At 33.6% G+C, this 22,095-nt stretch overlaps 1 protein-coding gene across 1 annotated transcript in view; it reads right to left on the bottom strand.

The window, feature by feature from the left end:
- The window catches only part of LOC148619207 (uncharacterized), a 61,691-nt gene that overhangs the window by 4,717 nt on the left and 34,879 nt on the right, over nt 1-22,095 (bottom strand). The window contains exons 13-18 of the mRNA XM_088578873.1: nt 12,513-12,686; nt 9,153-9,347; nt 7,021-7,131; nt 3,832-3,933; nt 2,542-2,680; nt 40-2,040 (exon numbers count right to left, since the gene is read on the bottom strand). Coding sequence (XP_088434999.1) covers nt 40-2,040; nt 2,542-2,680; nt 3,832-3,933; nt 7,021-7,131; nt 9,153-9,347; nt 12,513-12,686 — 2,722 coding nt within the window. The remainder of the gene's footprint in view (nt 1-39; nt 2,041-2,541; nt 2,681-3,831; nt 3,934-7,020; nt 7,132-9,152; nt 9,348-12,512; nt 12,687-22,095) is intronic.

Here is a 22,095-nt window from a genome sequence, read left to right as displayed (position 1 = left end):
AATGACAACTGTATATTTTAAAACCAATAAGATATTTACCTCGTTTTTGCAGACTAGCTGTCATTGTTTCTGATCTCTGCTTAAACACATTTTCATTCAGGTCATTTTCCCCTTCATTAATTTGTACAATTGATGCTTTTGCGGGCAATGCTCGTTGCTTGATTGTGCCCACATTCTCGTTGGCAAAAGGCAAAGTATTTGAGTCTATGCTAGAATTAGATATATTTGAATCATGACTTGATGTTGAATCATTCCGTTTCAATGTCCCCCCTCTTGGAGGTGTCCTTTCACGATCTCCAACATAATGATTTTCTTTTATCACATGATCCCTTTTTGGTTTCGGTTTAACCTGAGGAGATCCAACACTGTTTGGCAATTTAACGACATGTTCGCTTGTTCCTATATGATTGTGATTTTTGAACGAGCTGACACTATGAGAGGAGACAGGCACTGGAGACTGGGACACTGATGTATGAGACACATTCTGTGGTTCTGTGTTAGAACTAGTCCGTAAAGATAGATTTGTAAATGCGGACACTGAATCATTATAAGCAGCGTGATTGTCAGACACACTACCATGATTAGTCCTAAAGTTATTACCAGTCCTACACTCCATACTCTGACTAGTTTTCACTGTTGAAGTCCTTGCTTCAGAGTTTGGCACACCATTAGCACTAGCTTGTCTTTGATACTGAAGTCTATAGTCCTCACCCTGTTTATCATCTTTACTAGGTATTCCATAGTTATGGAGTTTGGGTGTGATAATGTCCATTGCTATAGGTGGAGGAGGAGGGGGGAAATCCTCCCCATCAGAACTTACAAAGTCATCTGCACCTGAACCACCCCCACATCTACTACCAAACTTTTGTGATAAACTTTGTACACAACTGGCAAATGATTTTTGTTCTGCCATCACTTTGACAGATTTTTGAGGCTTCGGTGAAACTACTGGTTTTCCAGACACAACTGGTTTCGGAGATAATTTTGGAGCAGATGCTTTTGGCATGCTACCAGCAAAACCAGAATTAACTGAACTGCTCACACTGTTTTGTGAATCACCAGAATTTCTCTTATGATTTTGAGCAAACCTAGTATCAATAGCTTTACTTGAATGATTGCCATATTTCGGCATTCCCCCAGTAATAAGATTATCCTCAGTCTTAGTTTGTTCTGTTGTGTTAGGTTTGGATATTGAGTTGCTCCTCTTAGGCGGAGGAGGTGGAGGAACTTTCTTCATGGGAGTTGATGAGTGCAATGGTCCAGCAACACCTGGGGGACAAGATTGAGACATGTCAACACCAGAGTTATATGGTGAGTGTTTTGGAGAATCATAATTTTTTTCAGATCCAAGGTCACTTTTCTGTCGCTTAAATCCTCCATTTACTGGGACAGGTGACTTCTCAATCTGTTCTTCCAAATACTGATTAATTTTCTCTGCTTCTTCCAATTCAGGTGAAAATTCTTTACTCCCTCTTTTTGTTTTGGCAATGATCATAGCCACTGGCTTTGGTTTATTTAACACTTTGGGCACAACAGGAGCCATAGGTAAAGGTGCCCTATATGGGCCATCTATTTCCTCAGTTGGAGTACTATCACGATCAAACTCATTTGAACGCCTCTGAGGTCCCTGAAATGACTGATAAGTGATAGCTTGCCCAGACATGTCCTTTGCCAAAGAAGAGTTTGGTGACGACTGCTGCCTTTTCACTTGTATGGCTACAACATCAGGTTGAAAGGCCTTAGATGATGGACTATTTGGAAAGAAACAGGAGTCTAAACTTCCATCGCTACCTCTCTGTCGTCCAGGCACTGGTGAATGATTGTACATATATTCACTTGTGTTTATACTGTCTCCAGAAGATGATTTTCGTGGTCTATGACTGTACAAGGCCTCACCAGAGTGTCTGTTTGGACTATTTGATACTGGAGGATCCAGGACGTCAGAGGATCCCCTCTTACCATCAACCGTTGACATTCTCTTAGCATTAGATACAATTCTTTTTAATCTGTCAACTGCCAGCATGATCTTTTTCTGGTGACCTAAATTAGAAATAATTTCAGTAATTTAAGAAATTACAATATGCTGGGTGTTTTGTTGTATTCTCTGCATGAATCTTATCACCAAATATGATAAAAAAAAATTGACAACAATGTAACAGTAGGTGGAAGAATTTACCAGTGCTATTTCTTGCATATTTTTGTAAATCTTAGAATCAAAGTGTAACCAATTTAACTACTTAATTCATATAATTATATAATTTCAGCCCTAGAATATCAAAATACAATTTTTTTTAATGTACAGTATATGCAAGTCTTGATGAGCAAAGTTACACACTGAAGACAACGCATTTATAATTACATTGTTTTTCTAAGTAATGGTATTAATCCACTTCCTCAAACAAAAAAAGCAAATGATATCTACGGTTTTCTAATAATTCTTATTTATCTGTCCTTTCTTTACTATGAAAAAGACTTAAAAAAGCCAACTATCAATGAGAATTTACCTCACCTTTTTACCAGGTAAACAGAGTGAAGACTTACCTAATTTTGATATGCCAATTTCCTCTAGATCTTCCCAGCTGATATCAGTTACACTTTCCATGTCAGCATACCCCTGGCTGGTCAGGGTCTTGTAATATTGTTCTAGATTTAACAAATGTAACCACTCTTCTACAGTATTCTGTAAGAAAAAGTCATTAATCATCTGTTTTTGTTTTGTTTCTCATTAATAAGTATGGATTAAGGTTTGGTAGAATAATACATGTACAACAATTGCAATGACTATGGCAGATTCAGAGGGATGAAGATGCCCCATACCCAACCCCCCCCCCCCCCCAACCCAAAAAAAATGAAATTTGAAAAATGTGTCTTCTTAGCATGAAAATTTGGTTTTGCACAAAATAACCCCAATACCATACTGAAAAAAATGTATTCTTTTGCATGAAATCATAATTTTCCCTTAAATTTATCCCCCAAAAAGTTCAACATTTTCTGCTTTTTGTTTATCAGTTTTCAATATCAGAATTCACCTTTCTGTTTCTTAAATCAAAAGTGAAAACAATTCTACATTTAAATAAATCAGCAATCAATGAATTGAAGTTTCAACATGAAATGAAGTGAAAGTACAGAGAAGGAATTTTAATGAGGAGATACCACTTCAAAACATTTCAGCATCTAAGTATCTTTCTCTGAACATATAATAGCAATTAGCAAGTTTTATCCCATCAATCAATAAACTAAAAATTCTTAAAGTACAAAGAGTCAAAAGGGTTATCTAAAAGAGTTCTGCAAGGCAATAATGGCATAAGATTGTCCATTAACATACCAAGATACAAATTAATGATTAGATTCAGTTCCAAGATTAGGAACAGGTTGTAGATAGGGGTATCACTTTTTCTTTTTGCATGTTATGAATTTTTAGCTAATGAGTATGTTCACCTATGATTTTAATGTACACTTTAATCATTCAAGGACACTCTACATTCTATATAAAATCCAAGAACTTTATATAAAATTAAATCAAATCCTTAAAACAACTATGGAGGAGTTTTGCCCACATGGTATGTTTGCTGGATAGCTGGTTCAGGCTTGACACGAGGTAATCATCAAACTATTTGAACATCCACAGGACAGATGTATTTACACATTGATTTATTTTATTTTGTGGTAAGCTTTTAAAAATAAACTTGACATCTCTGGAGACAACTTTTGGATCTGTATAAGGCTGTGTGAAAACTTTTGCTCAGTGTGTTCCCTTGATGTTTTAAGCTTGTTATGGTTCAATACTTGATCATGGAATTTTTTTGTTTTTATTTTCTTATATATACATACAGGTCTAAAGTCTGGTAAACCGTCACTGATGTTTAATCTTGCAATCTCAGCCTTCAATCTTTTTCTGTGACCAGGTTTGGTTATTCCTATTGCAGTCAAGTCCTAAAAAGTATTTAAAAAATCATCATCACATGAAATACCAAAGAAACCAAACTAGAAATGATTAAGGTTAATTTGAAGGATGTTTACAAAAATGTTCACCAAGTTAATCCAATACCACCTTAAACTCATCAGAAATTCATTAGTTCATAAATAAAGAGCAGTTTTATCACACAACCAAATTTTTTTCATAAACACCCTTTAACCTCTGGTAAGTGATTTGTTTGATAAAGCAGTTCTCTGTATCAAACATACTTCATGATCATCATGATTGAAGCAAGTTTTTAGTGGTCATTACTGGACATATTGGAACCTATCCAATATAAATAAATAGCTCTTAACATACTGCTATAATGAGAGCATTAACCAAGACTTAAGGTTATCTACTTTAATCCATCTCTATACTCAGTTATAATGTTTCTCATCATACTAGTACATGTATAGTTTTCACGAAATATCACCCTTAAATAAAATCAGGCAAAACAATAACTTAACCAAAAGACCACAAAGACCAAAATGAACTTTGATTGATGACATATGCCAGGTTCTTCTAGCTTGAAACCAATACAACTATCCTTGACCAATATGACAGTCTTCAGACATAACAGAGGGTCAATATTAAAAAAAAGAACATTCTACCCAGGTTTTTTCCCCTGAACCTGCACCTGAGAAGAGTGTTAAACTTTCACCCAAAGACAGCAAGACTTAGAAACATTTAACAAAATAACAATGGACTATGTATTGTTTGTCTCTCAGTCTATTGCTGATATTTTTGCTCCTTTGGATGAATTAAGTCCTGACTTGTACCAATATATAACTTAGTCATATAACATGTACTATTTTATAAGGTTGTTTATTTTATAGGAAGTTGGAAGTGTTTCAAGTATGAATAAATAAATCAGTATTACATAACACAGGAAAATTTATAACCAGCCTTGGTGCTAAAACCTGTCTATCTGGGTATACTTAATTCATCACCTAAACACCTGTGGTCCTATACACAGATTTATACATCAATATGTTGCACAAATGGTTCATCAACAATAACATAACTTTTAAAATAGATTAGACAATAGCATTGTTGAGCATTGTCCAAAATTACACCAAGTAAAACGCCCATTTACTCTTATAACTTCTCTAAGGATGTTGGTATTATGTAATGGATCTGTTTTTTAAAAGATATGAAAGTTTTTTTTCAACTGTTATTGTTGTTAACAACAGTGATATGAAACAGAAAGGTACATAACACAATACAGAGGAATGCATATTAAACTCATTTTCTTCCAATTGATAAACCCGTTCCTTTTATTCTGATAATAAAATTTAATTTTCAAAGCATTAATATCAAGAGACCACTAGAATTTTACGTCATCACTGATGCTCTAACATTTCACTGGAAAAGGACAATGGAACTCAGTATTTTTCATATTTTTTTTATTAAACCATATAGCGTTAAAGAAATTTGAAATTAAGTATTAAGGTAACTAAGGGAGTTCCTTTATGAAAAAAAGATTAAGGAGTTCCTTTTCAGATTTAAACTTAAAGAGTTCCTTTTTGGATTGCCTATAAAACATACTGGTACATGCATGTTTAATAGTTAAAACAAGCTATATGCAGTATTTGTGTACATTTTACCATTACTTAAAGTATTATTCAAGGGGTTTACTACAGAAGATACTGAAATATTTTACCTCAAATGCAAATACTACCTTCAAACAATCCCATTAAGAAGTTACTTTAAACCTAGAAAAATTCTAGACTCCAAGTGCTGTTAGTGCTGGAGGTTTTTGATCCTTGTGAAAACAGAAGCATACACAGTCGATTTCAAAGATAATATGACAATGTAATCATAAATTTGCATTTCCCTTCCAATTTTTTAAAAATTCAGTAATGTTTAAATTGAATGTTAATCTTTAAACTGATTTTAGGGAGTATAATCTACTATTACATCCAAAAACTATTTTAACAGAGTATTTTTTTCAATATTGTAGTTATTCTCAAATAAAACCAATTTTAGCTTAAAAAAATAATTTCCAAGATGTACATAAGATCTTCCAAAAACAGACACTTTATTTTCATGCCAATTTTACTTAGTAAAAATTACTCTTCTTCATTTCCTGTTAATTAATCATAAAATATAAATGAAACGATGAAGAATTTGACAGAAAAGGCATTTTAAATGGAACATGCTTAACACATTTAATGTTTCTTGACACATTCTGCAAAGCTTAATTTCCTAAATGCAAAGTTTTTACTTAACATCTTTTAAGGCAAAAAAAAAAAAAGAAGTCCATCAAATCTTCCATTGATTTGAAGACTAGTTTTTATTTTTATTTGCAGTAATGATAGAATATCATTAAGCTGAATAATATCCTGAAACATATTTACTGATTTAACAGATATATTGATTGATATAAAAGAATTTTACATGTGGACTATTTTCTGAGTAGTGTTCAGAAACAGTAGGGAAGTTCTGCTGATTAACCACTCACAATAAGTAGTTTGATCCTTAAAGATCAAAACCCTAAAAAACTGTGGAAACATTTATAAATGCAGCAATACTTGTCAGCTCAAGTTAAAGAGTTTATGGACCACCACAGTATCAACAAACTTTCTCAAGAAAAAAGTTCCAGTTCCATTTGGAACTCAGTCAAAATGACAGAATTAGAAATGCACTCAATGTGACTTGATCCATTCATTCATAAATTTTAAATCTTAAACTCTTGTTGACAAACTAATTCAGAAATCTTGGAAAAAATCTTTCTCTGAGAAAAACATGTTGTTTATGAGATAGAGATGCTGTCATCAATGCTTTGATATACACCAGCTGTTAAGATAACTCAGTTTAAAATTTCAAAAATCAATTTCTGAAGGGATGTGCTCATAGCCTATTAAATTCTTCATATACTGACAATTTAAAATCAGACATGTAATTAGTTTGAAGCTGATTCTTCTGATGTTACTCTTATTGAAGGAAGCAGGTGCTACAAACCTTCATTTTATCAGCAATTCATGGTCCCCTTTATTTTAATAGTAAAGATATATAGTACATAATTTACACTATATAGATAAGCAAACCAAAAAACTTACCTCAGGGGTCATTCTAGATATAGTTCTCATGTCATATCCAGCTTGTATGAACAGACCAAAATACTCCTCGTATCTCAAGTCTCTAAGCCATGTTTTAAGAATTTCATGGTCCTGCAATGGCATAAAAAAGCATACATGTGAAATTACAATATTACCGTAATAGACACATACTGGTATTTGCTAGTACTGCAAACCAACTAATTTTCCTGTAATTTTGTGAGCAATGACAAAACATAGGACAAAATTTACCGGTTATCCCAAAAAATAAGTTGGTTTACTGTGTGGACAATGCAATGCAATACATATCAGCTTTAATAACTGGTAATTACATACAGACTGGACTTATACATATGTATAGAGGCTAAAATAGTCATGGAAGAGATGCCTTTTCATAGAAATCAACACAGTGTACTGAACGAGGTTTGAGCCAATGTCTGAATGTAATTCCAGACTGAAGTGTATTTGATTCAATTTACAAGGAAGTCACAACAGTATGCCAAACCATTTTATCTCTAATGGTATATTCTCCTATGCATGGTGCCTTATGCTGTTTAAATTCAACAGCAGCCAAATTTTTAATTTAAGCTCATGTTAGTTAACTATTAGATAAAAAGTCACATCAGCTATAGTGAAGTCTGTGTGGGCAGGTAAGGAAAACCAGGTGGGAAGTACATCAAAACAATTACTTCACTTTACAATACATTGAGTAGACTTTGATATCTCAGAATTGAATCACTACAGCAAGGCCACAGAATTTCTGCAGTAAGTTAAGTGGAGCCAAGGAGGATATCTGGTATAAAATGTTGATTTTTGGTAGTTCTAAACATAATAACAACAGTATCATATGCCAAATATCAATAATAACATAGATATTCATATTCTTGTTTCCACAGTAAAGAGGTAAAGTACAAGGAATTGACACATATTGATTTGTCTCGTAAATAAAAGTTTGGAGGTTGTTCTGAAAATGTTCTACAGTAACCCATGATGCAAGATTTCATTCTAGTATAGAGGAATCAAAGGAACCAAGATATGAGCGGAAATAAAAAGAACATATTCAAAAGATAATAAAAATAAAGACTAGACAGGCAAAATAGGCACATACATACAACAAAGAACATGAAACAATAAAAAAACACACACTAAGAAACAGAAGAAAATGAGCAGCCTGGACTTCACAAAAAACTGGTATCATGGACGAGGTGAACTGGTAGGATAAGAGTCTATTGCTTTTCTAGAAACACCAACTGAATTGCTCATAAAAAGTCACATCCAGAACAAGTGTACACTTACAAGTTCTTAATAGATCTATGTTGCTTTCATTCAAAGATCAGTACCATTTACATCATGAAAGACTGTAGTGTCTTAAGTGTCAGTCTCTGTAAGAATCAGGCAGTGGTGAAACATGGTATGAAAAAACCCACCACTATTTTCACCAACAGAATCAAGGAAAACAGAGAAGATTTACCATACCAGATTTTTCCGCCCTGTGCAGGTCCGGGTGTTAAAAAAATATGCCTGCAGCAGCGCTAAGCTTGTCGTAAACGGCGACTAAATAGTGCTCAGAACCCTAGCCGGGGACTAGGGTGCTCTGCCCACAGAGCAACTGGGATGTGTGCCCCAGGTGGTGGAATGGGGTACCCCTGGCATGTTACATGCTGGGGTTGTCAGGCTATAATACGGAAAACCTGACCGCAAACCATAGTGGTGCACCATGTTGGGAAAGATGCCACGTTCCTCGCACATTAAAGAACCCTACTGTGGTATTCTCCCGGAGTAGGAACCATAAGGCTCCGCCACAGGAGGCTAAATTGCCCGACCGTACCCACTTCTCCCTATTTCCAGTGGCAATCAAAATTTGACGACCCCATGGTCCTTGTGTCCCATCCCTTTATCATTTCATCATCATTTCATGTTCATTTTATCATCAATTTCATGTTCATCGTCTGAATATAGCTGAAATATTGCTGCTCGGACGTTAAACCCCAACAAACAAACTGATTTTTCCCATTTTGCCTGATTCTTACAAACACTTACACTTAAAAGCTATAATGTGAGTATGAGTGAACAAGTTGAGATTTATCTGTATAAATGTCCTTAGGCTTAAATCAGAAGTTCTGCATAGATCTTACCTGCATGCCGGAATGGAATAATTCTGCTACGTTAATGTTTGAGGTAGGTCCTGTTTCTTCAAGCCTGTCCAAACTACCAACACTAGAACTGGAGGTACTATGATAACTCTGTCTAGATGACACACCAGACTCGTAGCTCTGGCCAGACAGGCGATGCTGGTTCACTATCTGAACATTTACATAATTATGTGGAGACTGAAACAGAAAATTATGTAACACAGTCAGTATAATGGTGGTTGTGTCAAGAATAATATTTTAGTCAGTATCTCTTCAACATAACATGCACTTACTTATGAATAATTTTCTCGTTAAAGGATTATCTGCTACTTCTCACACTTTTCTCATGAGGGTAATGAGTTCTATACTTAACCAATACACATAATATAGATTCATACTACATTACTGATTGCAATCAGAGGTTTTAACCTGTAAGATATGGCTATAGGGTTTGAGAACTGTAAGTAGTAGGAATAATTATACAGTTCTTTGTTTTTATATGTGATTTCATTATACGAAGGAACCCGGTAAAGAAAGCTTCATCAAAACAAACAATCTATGAGATGTGGCCCTTAAATTAGTATGTCATGGCCATGTATCCATGATTACCCTCTGTCAGATGCTTAGTATGTCATGGTCATGTATCCATGATTACCCTCTGTCAGATGCTTAGTATGTCATGGCCATGTATCCATGATTACCCTCTGTCAGATGCTCAGTATGTCATGGCCATGTATCCATGATTACCCTCTGTCAGATGCTCAGTATGTCATGGCCATGTATCCATGATTACCCTCTGTCAGATGCTTAGTATGTCATGGCCATGCATCCATGATTACCCTCTGTCAGATGCTTAGTATGTCATGGCCATGTATCCATGATTACCCTCTGTCAGATGCTCAGTATGTCATGGTCATGTATCCATGATTACCCTCTGATGCTTAGTATGTCATGGCCATGTATCCATGATTACCCTCTGTCAGATGCTCAGTATGTCATGGCCATGTATCCATGATTACCCTCTGTCAGATGCTTAGTATGTCATGGCCATGTATCCATGATTACCCTCTGTCAGATGCTCAGTATGTCATGGCCATGTATCCATGATTACCCTCTGTCAGATGCTCAGTATGTCATGGCCATGTATCCATGATTACCCTCTGTCAGATGCTCAGTATGTAATAGCCATGTATCCATGATTACTCTCTGATGCTCAGTATGTCATGGCCATATATCCATGATTACCCTCTGTCAGATGCTCAGTATGTCATGGTCATGTATCCATGATTACCCTCAGATGCTTAGTATGTCATGGCCATGTATCCATGATTACCCTCAGATGCTTAGTATGTCATGGTCATGTATCCATGATTACCCTCTGTCAGATGCTCAGTATGTCATGGTCATGTATCCATGATTACCCTCAGATGCTCAGTATGTCATGGCCATGTATCCATGATTACTCTCTGTCAGATGCTGACTTACATGAATTTTCTACCAATAACAAACCTTTTGGAACATATGCATAATCAAGAAAGTTTATAAGTGTTTTTTTTTTTTTTTTTTTTTTTTTTTTAAGTTTAATGTCCGCACGGCAAGAACAATGCTGTAACATCCATTTTAAATAAGACTTCATTGGAATTTTTCACAATGATTTTGATATGCGGAAAACACAAATGGTATTTCTACAGAAGAATCAATATCTTACCACTTCCTTGTGACAATGATAGATATTTACATTACAATAGATCTATTGAAACACAACCTTTGAAAAACATACACTGGTAAAAGATGACTGATAGTTAGAAACTTCACATACTATGAGGCATTCAGTACAAATTACTTGTATGATGTTATAAAATAGTTTCAAAAAAAGAAAACAACTTATCTTACCCAATTTCTAATATCATTAATCACTCTGGCTCAACAGAAAGATGATTTTGGAAGCAAGTGATTAAATAACAATCAAATTTCTAAAATCCTTCAAAAATAGCATAACAGACCCGACTGTAGAGTTAATCAAGTTTCACACAGACTACACTATACTATCAATGTTTTTTAAAATCCTTAATAAATGTATCAGAAACTTACAATAGTGTGCACCATCATACGACATTAGAAAAACATATGCCTTTATCATTATAATCCTGCCATTAAACACAGCCTTGATCGACATTACAATCCATAGGGATATGAACAAATACAAGATGTAGATGTTACTCTTGAAATTATGAACATCAAACCAAAGATATTTTTTCCTATTTCATTATTGAGTAAGACATGTTCAAAGATGTTTTTTTATGTTATGATGTAGAACGATGATTAGATAAGTAAATTACAGGAAATAAAGTAGAAATCAAATGGAGAAGTTTTCTGAATTGGAACAGGTGCCCCTTGATCTATAGTAGTTTCTGCAGCAATTTACCTCAACCCTAAATCAGTGTCAGGTAAAAATAGGGAGGGGAGAATATTTAAAACAAAACCAACCCTATAATTTATATCAAATACAACAGTATGCATAGTGTTTCAGGTTAACTTTTAAATGTTGCAATCAAAAAGTCAGATAACATGAAGATATTGACAACTAAATCCTGATTTTGTTTACTGGATGTCTATAATGGGATTTCCTCTCTAATACAAAGCAGTTAATGTACGCTTTTACTGATACAAAGAAGACATGTGATTCTTCAAAGTTATAATTATTATGTGAATTCTAATCTAATGATGCCAAACTTAAAACTTCTTTTTCCTGAAATTTATGTTGATGGAAATTTGAATGAATCACCATTGGCTATTAATAGAAAAGTGTTATCTATTTTTTTTAAAGATTTTATGATTTTGCAAATCAAAACTTAGATATATCTGCTGTTAAAATATGATGTATAGCATCAAAATTTTAACAAGATAATTTTGACTTGTCAGCTTGACTTTCTTCAACAACAAAATTCACTAAGATCTTAAATTGTATGAAGTCGGGAGACAAAATGAATACTTGTTCTTGGTACCCCATGACCTATACTGTAGCCTTCCCTGAGTCAATGGAAAGAGCACTTATCTTACTAAGTGTAGGACAGTGTTTACTTACCATGGGTTCCCAACGACTGGCACTGTAGCCCTGCAAAAGTAACTGGAGGGAGAACTACTTATTGTAAGTGTGAGACAAGACAATATACTTATCCTGGTTTCCCTATGCCTGCAGTTATAGCCCTCCCCCAAGTCCCTGGATGGAGCACTATTTTATTTCAGTGTGGGATAGAGTGTATAGTTACTCAGGGTTTCACTTGACAGGTACTATAGCCCCACCCTAAGTCACCGGAGGGAGAACTAATGTTTTTTTAAATGTTAGACAGAGTGTTTACTTACTCTGGGTTCCCCATGACCTGTACTGTAGCCCCTCCCTGAGTCACTGGAGGCAGCACTATTTCTATTAGAGTTGGTGGGACTTATAGAATTAGCAGTCTTCATATCATTAATCAGGTGATAAGGCACTGGTGATCTATCTTCTCCATTGAACTGGACTGGTCTTCCATTCAGATTCTGCAAAATGAAAGGTATACATGAAGTAACAAGACAGCATGAGTAAGATTATATAACACATCATGAAACAATAATAATATGGTAAAGTTTAACTAAAAACATTGGGATCAGTGCTCACTAAACTTATACACCCACTACCCCATTGAAGTCCTCCAAACTGACCTGGATCAAAACCTGAAATAGTTCGGTAATTTGTAGGTATCCTTCATAGGACCTGAAAAGTGGGAAAAAGTAATCAAGATTCTGCGTAAGAAGACAAAGTCAAAAACATTCAGATCAAAATCTGAAACATGAGGTGCACACCTCAAATATTTAATAAATGTTCTGTGAAAGTTTCATTAAATTCCATTCAGTAGTGTAGGAGGAAGAAAATATAAGAGAAGGGTAACAGAAGTATCCACACTGCAATTACATTGCAAGCAAGGGTATAATTAAAATAGGCAAAGATATAGCAAAAAATACAATGATTCCAGATAGTACAAGATGTAAAATGATGTGATATCAAGATCCTACAGCCTAAAAAAGTGGCCCTACTAAATAAACTATATATCCATGTCTCTTCTGTTCCTTGACTGAACATGAAAGGCATCAGTTCTAAAGAAACTTCACGTATGCATTTTTACCCGTCTTTGACTATAGTATACCCTCTCAAATGGAGAAGAGTTTCATTGCATTTATATTCCACTTCATTGAATTATGATGCAAAACACAGCCATGTCAAGATAAAAACAAGCTTCTAAATCATATTTTCAGTATAAATATACACATGTATGAAATAAAATACATTCCTCTGTTATGTTGGGTTGTTTATGTGGTATCTTTGCGGTAAATAGATGTATCACATATGCCAGATCTGACTAATACCCAACAATACAATCATAGGAATAGAGCAGTCAGTTTTTAATGAACATTTATGATAGATGCCAATCAATGGTAACTGCTGCGATGATTGTATTGTTCTCTATGGTTTTTTTTTCAGATAGAAAGAAATGTTCTATTCTCCTGATTCAACTTTTAAAAATGTGATCTTGCTGAATAGAACCAGTACTTGTTTTGTATAAGCTTATGGTTTTGTTGTATTTTAAGTTACCCTAAGGCAATATTATAAATCAAATGTACAACAGAATGACATGCAAATTCATGACAGAAAAAGACATGGCATTGGTTGGGAGGAAGACATGGTACTAATATACCAGTAGATGAATCCTGATTCCAAGGCAATGTTTCAGGATGTGGGTGCAAAAGTAAGTAGGTCGCCTACCTAACGGTTGCAAATTATGTTCCAAATTTACATATACCAGTACTTTTCTAAATGTGGTTATTTAAATCACATATGGGAGCAACCATTTGACTTCTAGAGGGGGGGAGCTAAGATCAAATGTTCTATCCTGCCTTTTTATTTGAGAAAATTTAGGTCCTTCCTTTTTTTCTTTTGCACCAAGAATATAAACAAAAAATATTACGGCAAAAATAGATCCTGCCTTTTTATTTTTCTGATGGCCTGTCCAGGCTTTTTATTTCGTGAAAATCCAGCCATTTTATGTCAAATTTGATCCTAGCCTAGTTCAAGTATCTACAGCTATGATACAGTCAAACTGTCTCAACCTCTTAAAAGTTGAAGAAACATATCAAACTTAACCACAACAATATAGCTTTAATATTTTAAATATACATTCAATGAACTATCATTGTAGAAATCAATTTGACTAATATAAATATTAGGTAGAAGGACATTCAAAACACTCCAGCTGCCTTTAAAGGAAATTTAAGGCATAAGACTCAATGAATATTAGATATAAGTGTGTTTTGATATGCCAGTTTGTTGGTTTTATCCGACAGTGTAGGAGGACATTTCAACTGTAAAAACAGACTATTCCAAATCATGCCATCTGCAATTATCATCAGAAAGCAACTTATTTATCATTCTAAAGGTTAGTAAGCTGGCAAAGAACTTAAGGTTTTCCTAAGCTTGCATATTATTCTTATTGTTTTCAATCAAAGTACTCATGTACTGTGTCAATATAAATTGAAAGGAAAGCTTTTAAATCACATTTAAATCTCACAACAACATTTGAATGATGAAAAGCAGGATGCAATATACTAGTTAGGTACCAGTTAGAAAGAGGACAACTTGTCAATAGTCACTGACATTTCTTTATATCCAGAGTTTGACATTACCACTGAGATTTATGAATGGATAAAGTTTTCTAATTAGGAAGTTAGGTTCAAATATAGAAAAGCAAGATTCTAATACTATCCAAAAGCAAATTAATCCACACATACATGTACATGTTGGTAAGTCTAACAACAAAATTATATAAATTCCATGTAATTGTGAATGTCCATAGAACTTACTTCTGTGAAGCATGCCATAAAGAGGTTTTACAAATCTCTTGACAATAGCAACTTCTATGTCAAATTCATTCTTCAACCTTTACTGATGAAAGTATTCTAGTAAAGGGTACCATCCATTACATAAATAAAAACAAGCTTTTACCAACATTACTACTATCTAGCCAACTAACTTTTTTTCAAGACTGACTGATGTTAAACATTAGCTATGTAGTAGTCAGTTCTAAGATGATTCTTAATACTTAATTTAGAACATGGCCTAAATATTCTAGTAAAACAAATGACAACTCTGTCAGAGACTACAACTAAGTGTTATACATCTGGCACCTTCATTAGTTAAACTTCCTTTTGTAAAAAAAAAAAAAGTAGGTAAAAATAACATTTCAGTGAAAAAAAAATTACATCATAAATATGTCAAATTCTGCATGTTCTATCAAGTTCCAGTACATTAACTTTGTAACTGTAGACTACAGCCATTGATAAGAGCCAGGTGATGCTAACATCTGGCCTTGCTAACCATATGTAAAGAAGAAGATAACAGTACTGACAGAACTACTGTAGCTATCTTCTAAAAACACATACATACTTAAAGGCCCACACAAACTGACTAAGTCAATGGGTTTTAAGTAGTATTGGCAAATTCCATTACTGCCAAAAAACTTAATATATATTAATTAAAGTTAATCTTGCAATGACAACCATTCATAATCTCTGGAGGTGATCAAACTTTAATGGCAACTGTTTGTGAAGTACACAGATACAAACTGTAACAGTAAACAACCATCAGGGTTAGAAACCTTAGAGTCAATTTTTTTGAGATTATAGGATTATTTTTCTAAGACAAACTTAGCCATTTCTATGAATTTTAATGATCACAAATGCACCATGCTACAATAAGCTGGCTCAGCAAATAAAGACAACATATTCCATTCTAATTACATAAAGCAAATTCTATGTTATTCAACAGAAGGATATCATGCTGTGTTCGTAAGGAGACAAAAATCCAATAATTACCCAAGTTAGATTTAAAATAATAAAGTCCTGTGTCAGCATCTTTTTACCAATACTGATACAGTGGTTATTTTTTGCAATTTACATCCATAAGCAATGCAAGATATGATTTTATCAGTTGATTACTTCTGTAAATAGTCATCTATAAAACATTACTATTACATAAGTTATCTGAAACATGATATTGTTTATAGACCAGAGACTATTTATATGTAATAAAAACATATAGTTCCGTCACCAAAACTGTCTTGTTCTATTAGTGTTCTGTTAAATTAGGAAACAGAAGAAGACTAATTTCTCTTGTCTTCATTTCTCGTTCTAAATGTAGACAGTTCGTGGAACACAGTTCCTGGATCACTTACCTTATGTTCAATATACATTTCTATGTATGTATGTCTGCAAGTACTTGTCATACTTACAACCTAAAGAATACTTCGCAGACTTTCTAATACATGTATATGTAATTTTAAATTAACCGTATCATTGGTATTAAGTATTAATACATAAGTGAGAGTAAAATCTGGACACATACAACAGCTTTGATCAAGGGCAATAGTTAATGTACATTATCTAAAATTAATATAAAAATTCCATGAACAAACTCCTGTCTAATATTCCAGAAACATCAGGTAAGTAGACACAATTTTTGAAGGGGTGCTAACTTAAAAAGCCAGGGGTCTTTCTTCCTAAATGTTAAATCAGTTAAACCAAGATGGTGAGTTTACTAGTAATTGTTAGTTTTCAAAGGGAGTGCAATTACACCGCTCACACCCAGCATAAGTATGGGCCTGCAACTGATACGGAACTGTATTAAGTCCAACCAAGCATAAGTATGGGCCTGCAACTGATACGGAACTGTATTAAGTCCAACCAAGCATAAGTATGGGCCTGCAACTGATACGGAACTGTATTAAGTCCAACCAAGCATAAGTATGGGCCTGCAACTGATACGGAACTGTATTAAGTCCAATCAAGCATAAGTATGGGCCTGCAACTGACACAAAATTATATTAAGTCCCACCCAGTATAAGTATGGGCCTGCAACCTATACGGGACTATATTCACTGAGAAACATAACCAATAGTAATAGTCCATAGACCAGGACCTTGATATAGTCTGAGAATATTGGTGATGTCACAAATTTCCTACACTTCAAGAGTTGAATAATCTCAGGTTTATGTCACTGGAGCAATACGCAGGTTTAATGCCATAAAAGTAAAGAAAAATTAACAAACCATTAATTTTCTAACCCTGGTCCCCAAATGACATAATAGTGGATTACCCAGGCCCCCCAATGACATTACAGTGGATCTAATTGCCCTTGGGAAATTACACTTCCACTGTACTTATTAACACCTGTTTATACAGGTGTACCTTCCCTCTTATCTGTACATGATGCAGGACAGAGATAATACTGGGATAGAAGTTTAATTGCCAATTACTATTGACAAATAGCTTCATGCACTCAGGTCATGTATTTAAAGTGCCTAGGGAATGGTGATCAAAGGATGAAATCTTTTGTTTCTAATTATACATAGCCAATGTTTGCAATTTAAACAATGTAAAAGTGAACTTGACCACAGTACTGCATGATGCATGCTTCAGAAATGCAGGTATTAAAATATGACCTTAGAGACAGAGGTAATAGTGGCAACAGGGTAAACTGAAGTTTGTTAATACATGTACTACAGGATTGACTATGGATCATGAATGTTACTATACTGGATAATTCTATTCAGGAGTTGAGCAAGTTAAACCAAATACAATTTCAAAGGAGTTTAATCATCTTCTTACTATATTTTAGGTCAATTGTAAAATGAATCTAGAAAATCAACTTACATGGAATGAAGACAGACAAGTAACAAACAAAGCAAAGTATTGAAACACAATAAGGTAAAGGTTTACCAATATAACAGATTGTCATATATCGGTAATTGACCACACAAGATTCTTGTCATTCTGATATTGAAATAGTAACAATTCAATCAGACCTAATAAGAAACTGTCTGAAGAGAAATGCGACAAATGCCCACTATATACAGACAATAATCTCATTGTGGTTGTAACATAATCTAAATGTATGGCAATCCCCAATAATTGCATAGGATATGAACTTTTCAGCTTGACAGATAAAGATCTTTGAATCTTAAATGTACAATTCTTTTCATGGCTTCTTTTCTGAACTTGTTGGCAGTTTCATGTGTCATAAAATAACATTCCATAGTCTTAATTGCTGTTATTATATTTCATAAATTTCATATAACTATCAATTCAGCATATGAAAAATTATATTACACCATTTTTAATGGACTGGATTACTTCTCAGGCATGAAGGTCAGATGAAATATATAGAGCACCTCCCACTATCATAGATATTATGTAGGTACTTAACTAAGAGAATCTTGATCTCCATACTAATGAATGTTTATGGAGAGTAATAAGTACCACCTGTACAATACCAAGTGTGAAACAAATAAACCTACTATACCATCAAACAGAATTTAATATATACAATGGAATACTTCAGCAACTAGTAACCAGTCAAAGTTTGCCATTGTCCTTTCCTTGCTGTTTGTACTTATAACATGCACAGATTCATAGAGAGGTAAACCCAACATATGCCCCCTTCTAAAATTAGGAAAACAATTTTTTTGTGCATGAATCTTGATTTAACACATATTCTACCCAAAAATTGTCTTGACCTGCTTTGCTCAGCCTTCCATTTTATGTATGCCTCTTAACCTGTCCCTGTATAATGATATCTAAACAATATTTTCAATTAAAGCAGTTATTAGCTTGTGTGCAAGGGTCTCCGAATCCGCAACTGACTTACCTAACGAGACTAGTGAAGCCAATTTGTATATTTTGATAAATACAGCATGAGTTTGAGTGTTATTATTTTTCCACAGGCAAAGTAACAAACAAAATGGCTGCAACATCAAATCATAAGATTTGCCTGTAGGTAAGCCATATAAACTGGTATCAAGAGTAAATTACTACATCACTAATAAGTTTTCCAGTATAATCTTGTAACAAGCCTAAAGATCATGTTAACCAAAGCTTATTCAGGCTGAATACTGATCACAAACTTATCTATACATCAGTACCTATGGTAATAGAATCCAATCATTAAGATGGAGTTTCTAAAAAAACTTCTGAGCACAAGAACAGACAGAGCCTCAGGCTATCTATCTAACAGTAAGAGTTTGAAATGAGAAAATTTCCCATTATTTGAAAGCCTGATTTGATCTGTAAGTTTTGCATTTTTAAAGGGAGGATAGAATGTAGTTTTTCTAACCTAAAGCTTGGTTTGTATACTATGACTGTACTATTTATACATGACAAAGATCTTCTAGTGCCATTGTAAAAAGTTATAATGTCTAAGAACAGCCAACCAAAATACCAGTTTCATGCTCCCTTGTGCTTTTCAATTAAAAAACATTCATTATAGATGGCAAAATATCATGAACTTAATGCAACAAATTTGGTTGGCCATGACCTAACACCAGATGCCAGCCCAGTATGATTTATGAATGAGTATATAGCTCTTTAATACAATATATAACATTTCATGCAATACACAATGACCCCATACTGTTAGCCCTAATACACAAAGGTGATCCTGCTGATTATTATGGTAGTTATGAGATATGATTGATGGAATTACCCAGGAATATAAATTCTCTGTAACAGAGCCCTCATTACCATACTAAATACATCCTCCTTTGTTCTAGTAAAACACTCACATCAGGAATTTCATACATAATGTGCAGTTGCCTTCACAAACACTGATTATGTATCTGAATAAAAGAATCTTTCATACAAGTTTCATGTTAATATCTCCTTGTAGAAATATTTGAGTGTTACAAATACAAATGGAACCATGGTCATACATGTATCATGGAAGTGTATGTATAGATACATATATCATGGAAGTGTATGTATAGATACAAGTATCATGGGAGTGTACATATAGATATATGTATTATATTTAATGGTCATACCAAATGCAACATAAGAAACCAATCCATTTACATATAAAGAACAGTAAAACATCCCTTTTCTAAACTTAAAAGGTTATTGTCAGAAATGTTGATTCATTACTGCTTTGAAATCACATTTTTTCTTCAGAACTATGTACCTAGGATTTTTGCATATGACTAATATAAGAAATATTCAAAAAGGAATAAAACTAACAGTATTCACATGATATGTCAATAGTCTGTCACTATTTTACCAAGTATTCTCATAAGTAATCATTTGTGCTTACTTGCATTATACTTAAAATTCCATGGTACTTGTTAAAGTACTAGTACCTAGTTGCTTAAATGGAATTTGTGGGAAAAAAATCAATGTAAATAAAATGTGTTTGATCATGATTAATTTCAACATTAAATCAATCTTTGAGTAAATTATGATTCATTCCATCTAAATATTGTTTTTCTAAAAGTTTTTGCTCAGCTTAAATCAAATAGTTTACTTTCTGACTTTGGTCTAATGCATAGCTTTGTGTAAATGTTGACTATATAATCAGGGTTTGAAAATTAGGATAAAATCAATGACAATTCATTTCTAGAATAAAATACCACTTCAAAAGTTTCAGGAATCAATTTTTATAGTAAAATCATTTTTGACTGGGAACTTAATGTTTAAGTAGCTGTCTTTGTAAGAATCATGCAAAATCTAAAAAATGATACACCCCAAAAAAGGCTACATATTTTTATTCTTGTATTTAAGTTGTTTTATGGGTCTATATTATGAAATGTGTAATTATTCATTCAAATCTGCCTGCTCTTAGGAGATAATCAACATTGAAAATCCAACAGATTCTATTGTATTTGAGTGTCATTTACAGAGTTATCTCCCTTACTTTTAAATTCTACAGTGCACTCTATACAATTTTTATCTCCTATGAGCACAGGTTATATGAAAAACCAAATGTTAATTTCTGTTTACTAAAGCATTTTAAACAAGATATCAAAAATAAAAATATGTAGGCTTTCCAACCATGTATCACATTTTGCTGAGTGCTACTTAATCATTATACATCTGATACAATCAATACTATCTATCAAAACATCAACTGTCCCCCCCCCCCCCCCTTCAATATTACATCAATAATCATCATTTGATACTAAAATCAATCACTTTATATCTGTTTCAGTTGAAGCTGATTTGAAATCAATCACTATTATCTAAATAAACATCAAATTTAACCTAAAAACCACTTTAATTAACTGTACTTGGTGAAAACTGTGTATTGGGTCAGATAATTAAGGTTAAAATAATCAATTAATCTGGAGTAAAAATAAATGTTTATTTACTTTTGAAAGAGAAAATTCCTGACAGATGTTTGGTGATTAGTGGGTATTGATTCAGCTAATAGAATGATGGATATATTGTAACCAATTAGTAAATGGATGTTTAAACACAAGATCTGGTGCTGGAATCAATATCAAGGGGACATCTAGAAATAGAGTGAAAACTATTAGCTATGTATTATATTATAAGTTTCTATCACAGAGCTGTACAATACATCACCACTGAGGAATAATTGTAAAGCATATGTTGCCTGATTAAATGATCATATGAATTTGTTCCATTTAGTCAGATTAGTCTTTTTTGTTGTTATGTTAAAAGATACAGACAGTATCGTATCTCCCTTTAATATGACCCTTACATGTATGTACTTGTACTTGCATGGAAAAGATACCTGGAGAAATAGAAGTCAAAGGCAGTTCAATGTCAAGACTTTCAACATTCAGCTTTAAAAAAAATACATCAAATATGTTTCTTTTATTTTTATCCTCACACCTTTTTTTATTTCTCATCTATTTGTTTATAATGAATATTATATACGCAACATACTGTGAGTTCCCTTCTTTGTATATAAAAACATCTGTTTCCACCATATTACATAATTCTCTGCATATTTCACTAAGAGCTGTAAATCTATACAGAAACTGGGCTAAAACAATTCTTTGACTTTAAAAAGCAATATTAAGTCTTCAAAGCACAGTATAGGTGACTTGTTGACACTTTCCTT

The sequence above is a fragment of the Perna viridis genome, chromosome 4 (assembly GCF_037379345.1).
Source record: "Perna viridis isolate PV_CMFRI_1.1 ecotype Kerala chromosome 4, ASM3737934v1, whole genome shotgun sequence".
In the NCBI taxonomy this organism is placed as follows: Eukaryota; Metazoa; Mollusca; class Bivalvia; order Mytilida; family Mytilidae; genus Perna; species Perna viridis.
This window is presented reverse-complemented; position numbering and strand designations above follow the sequence as displayed.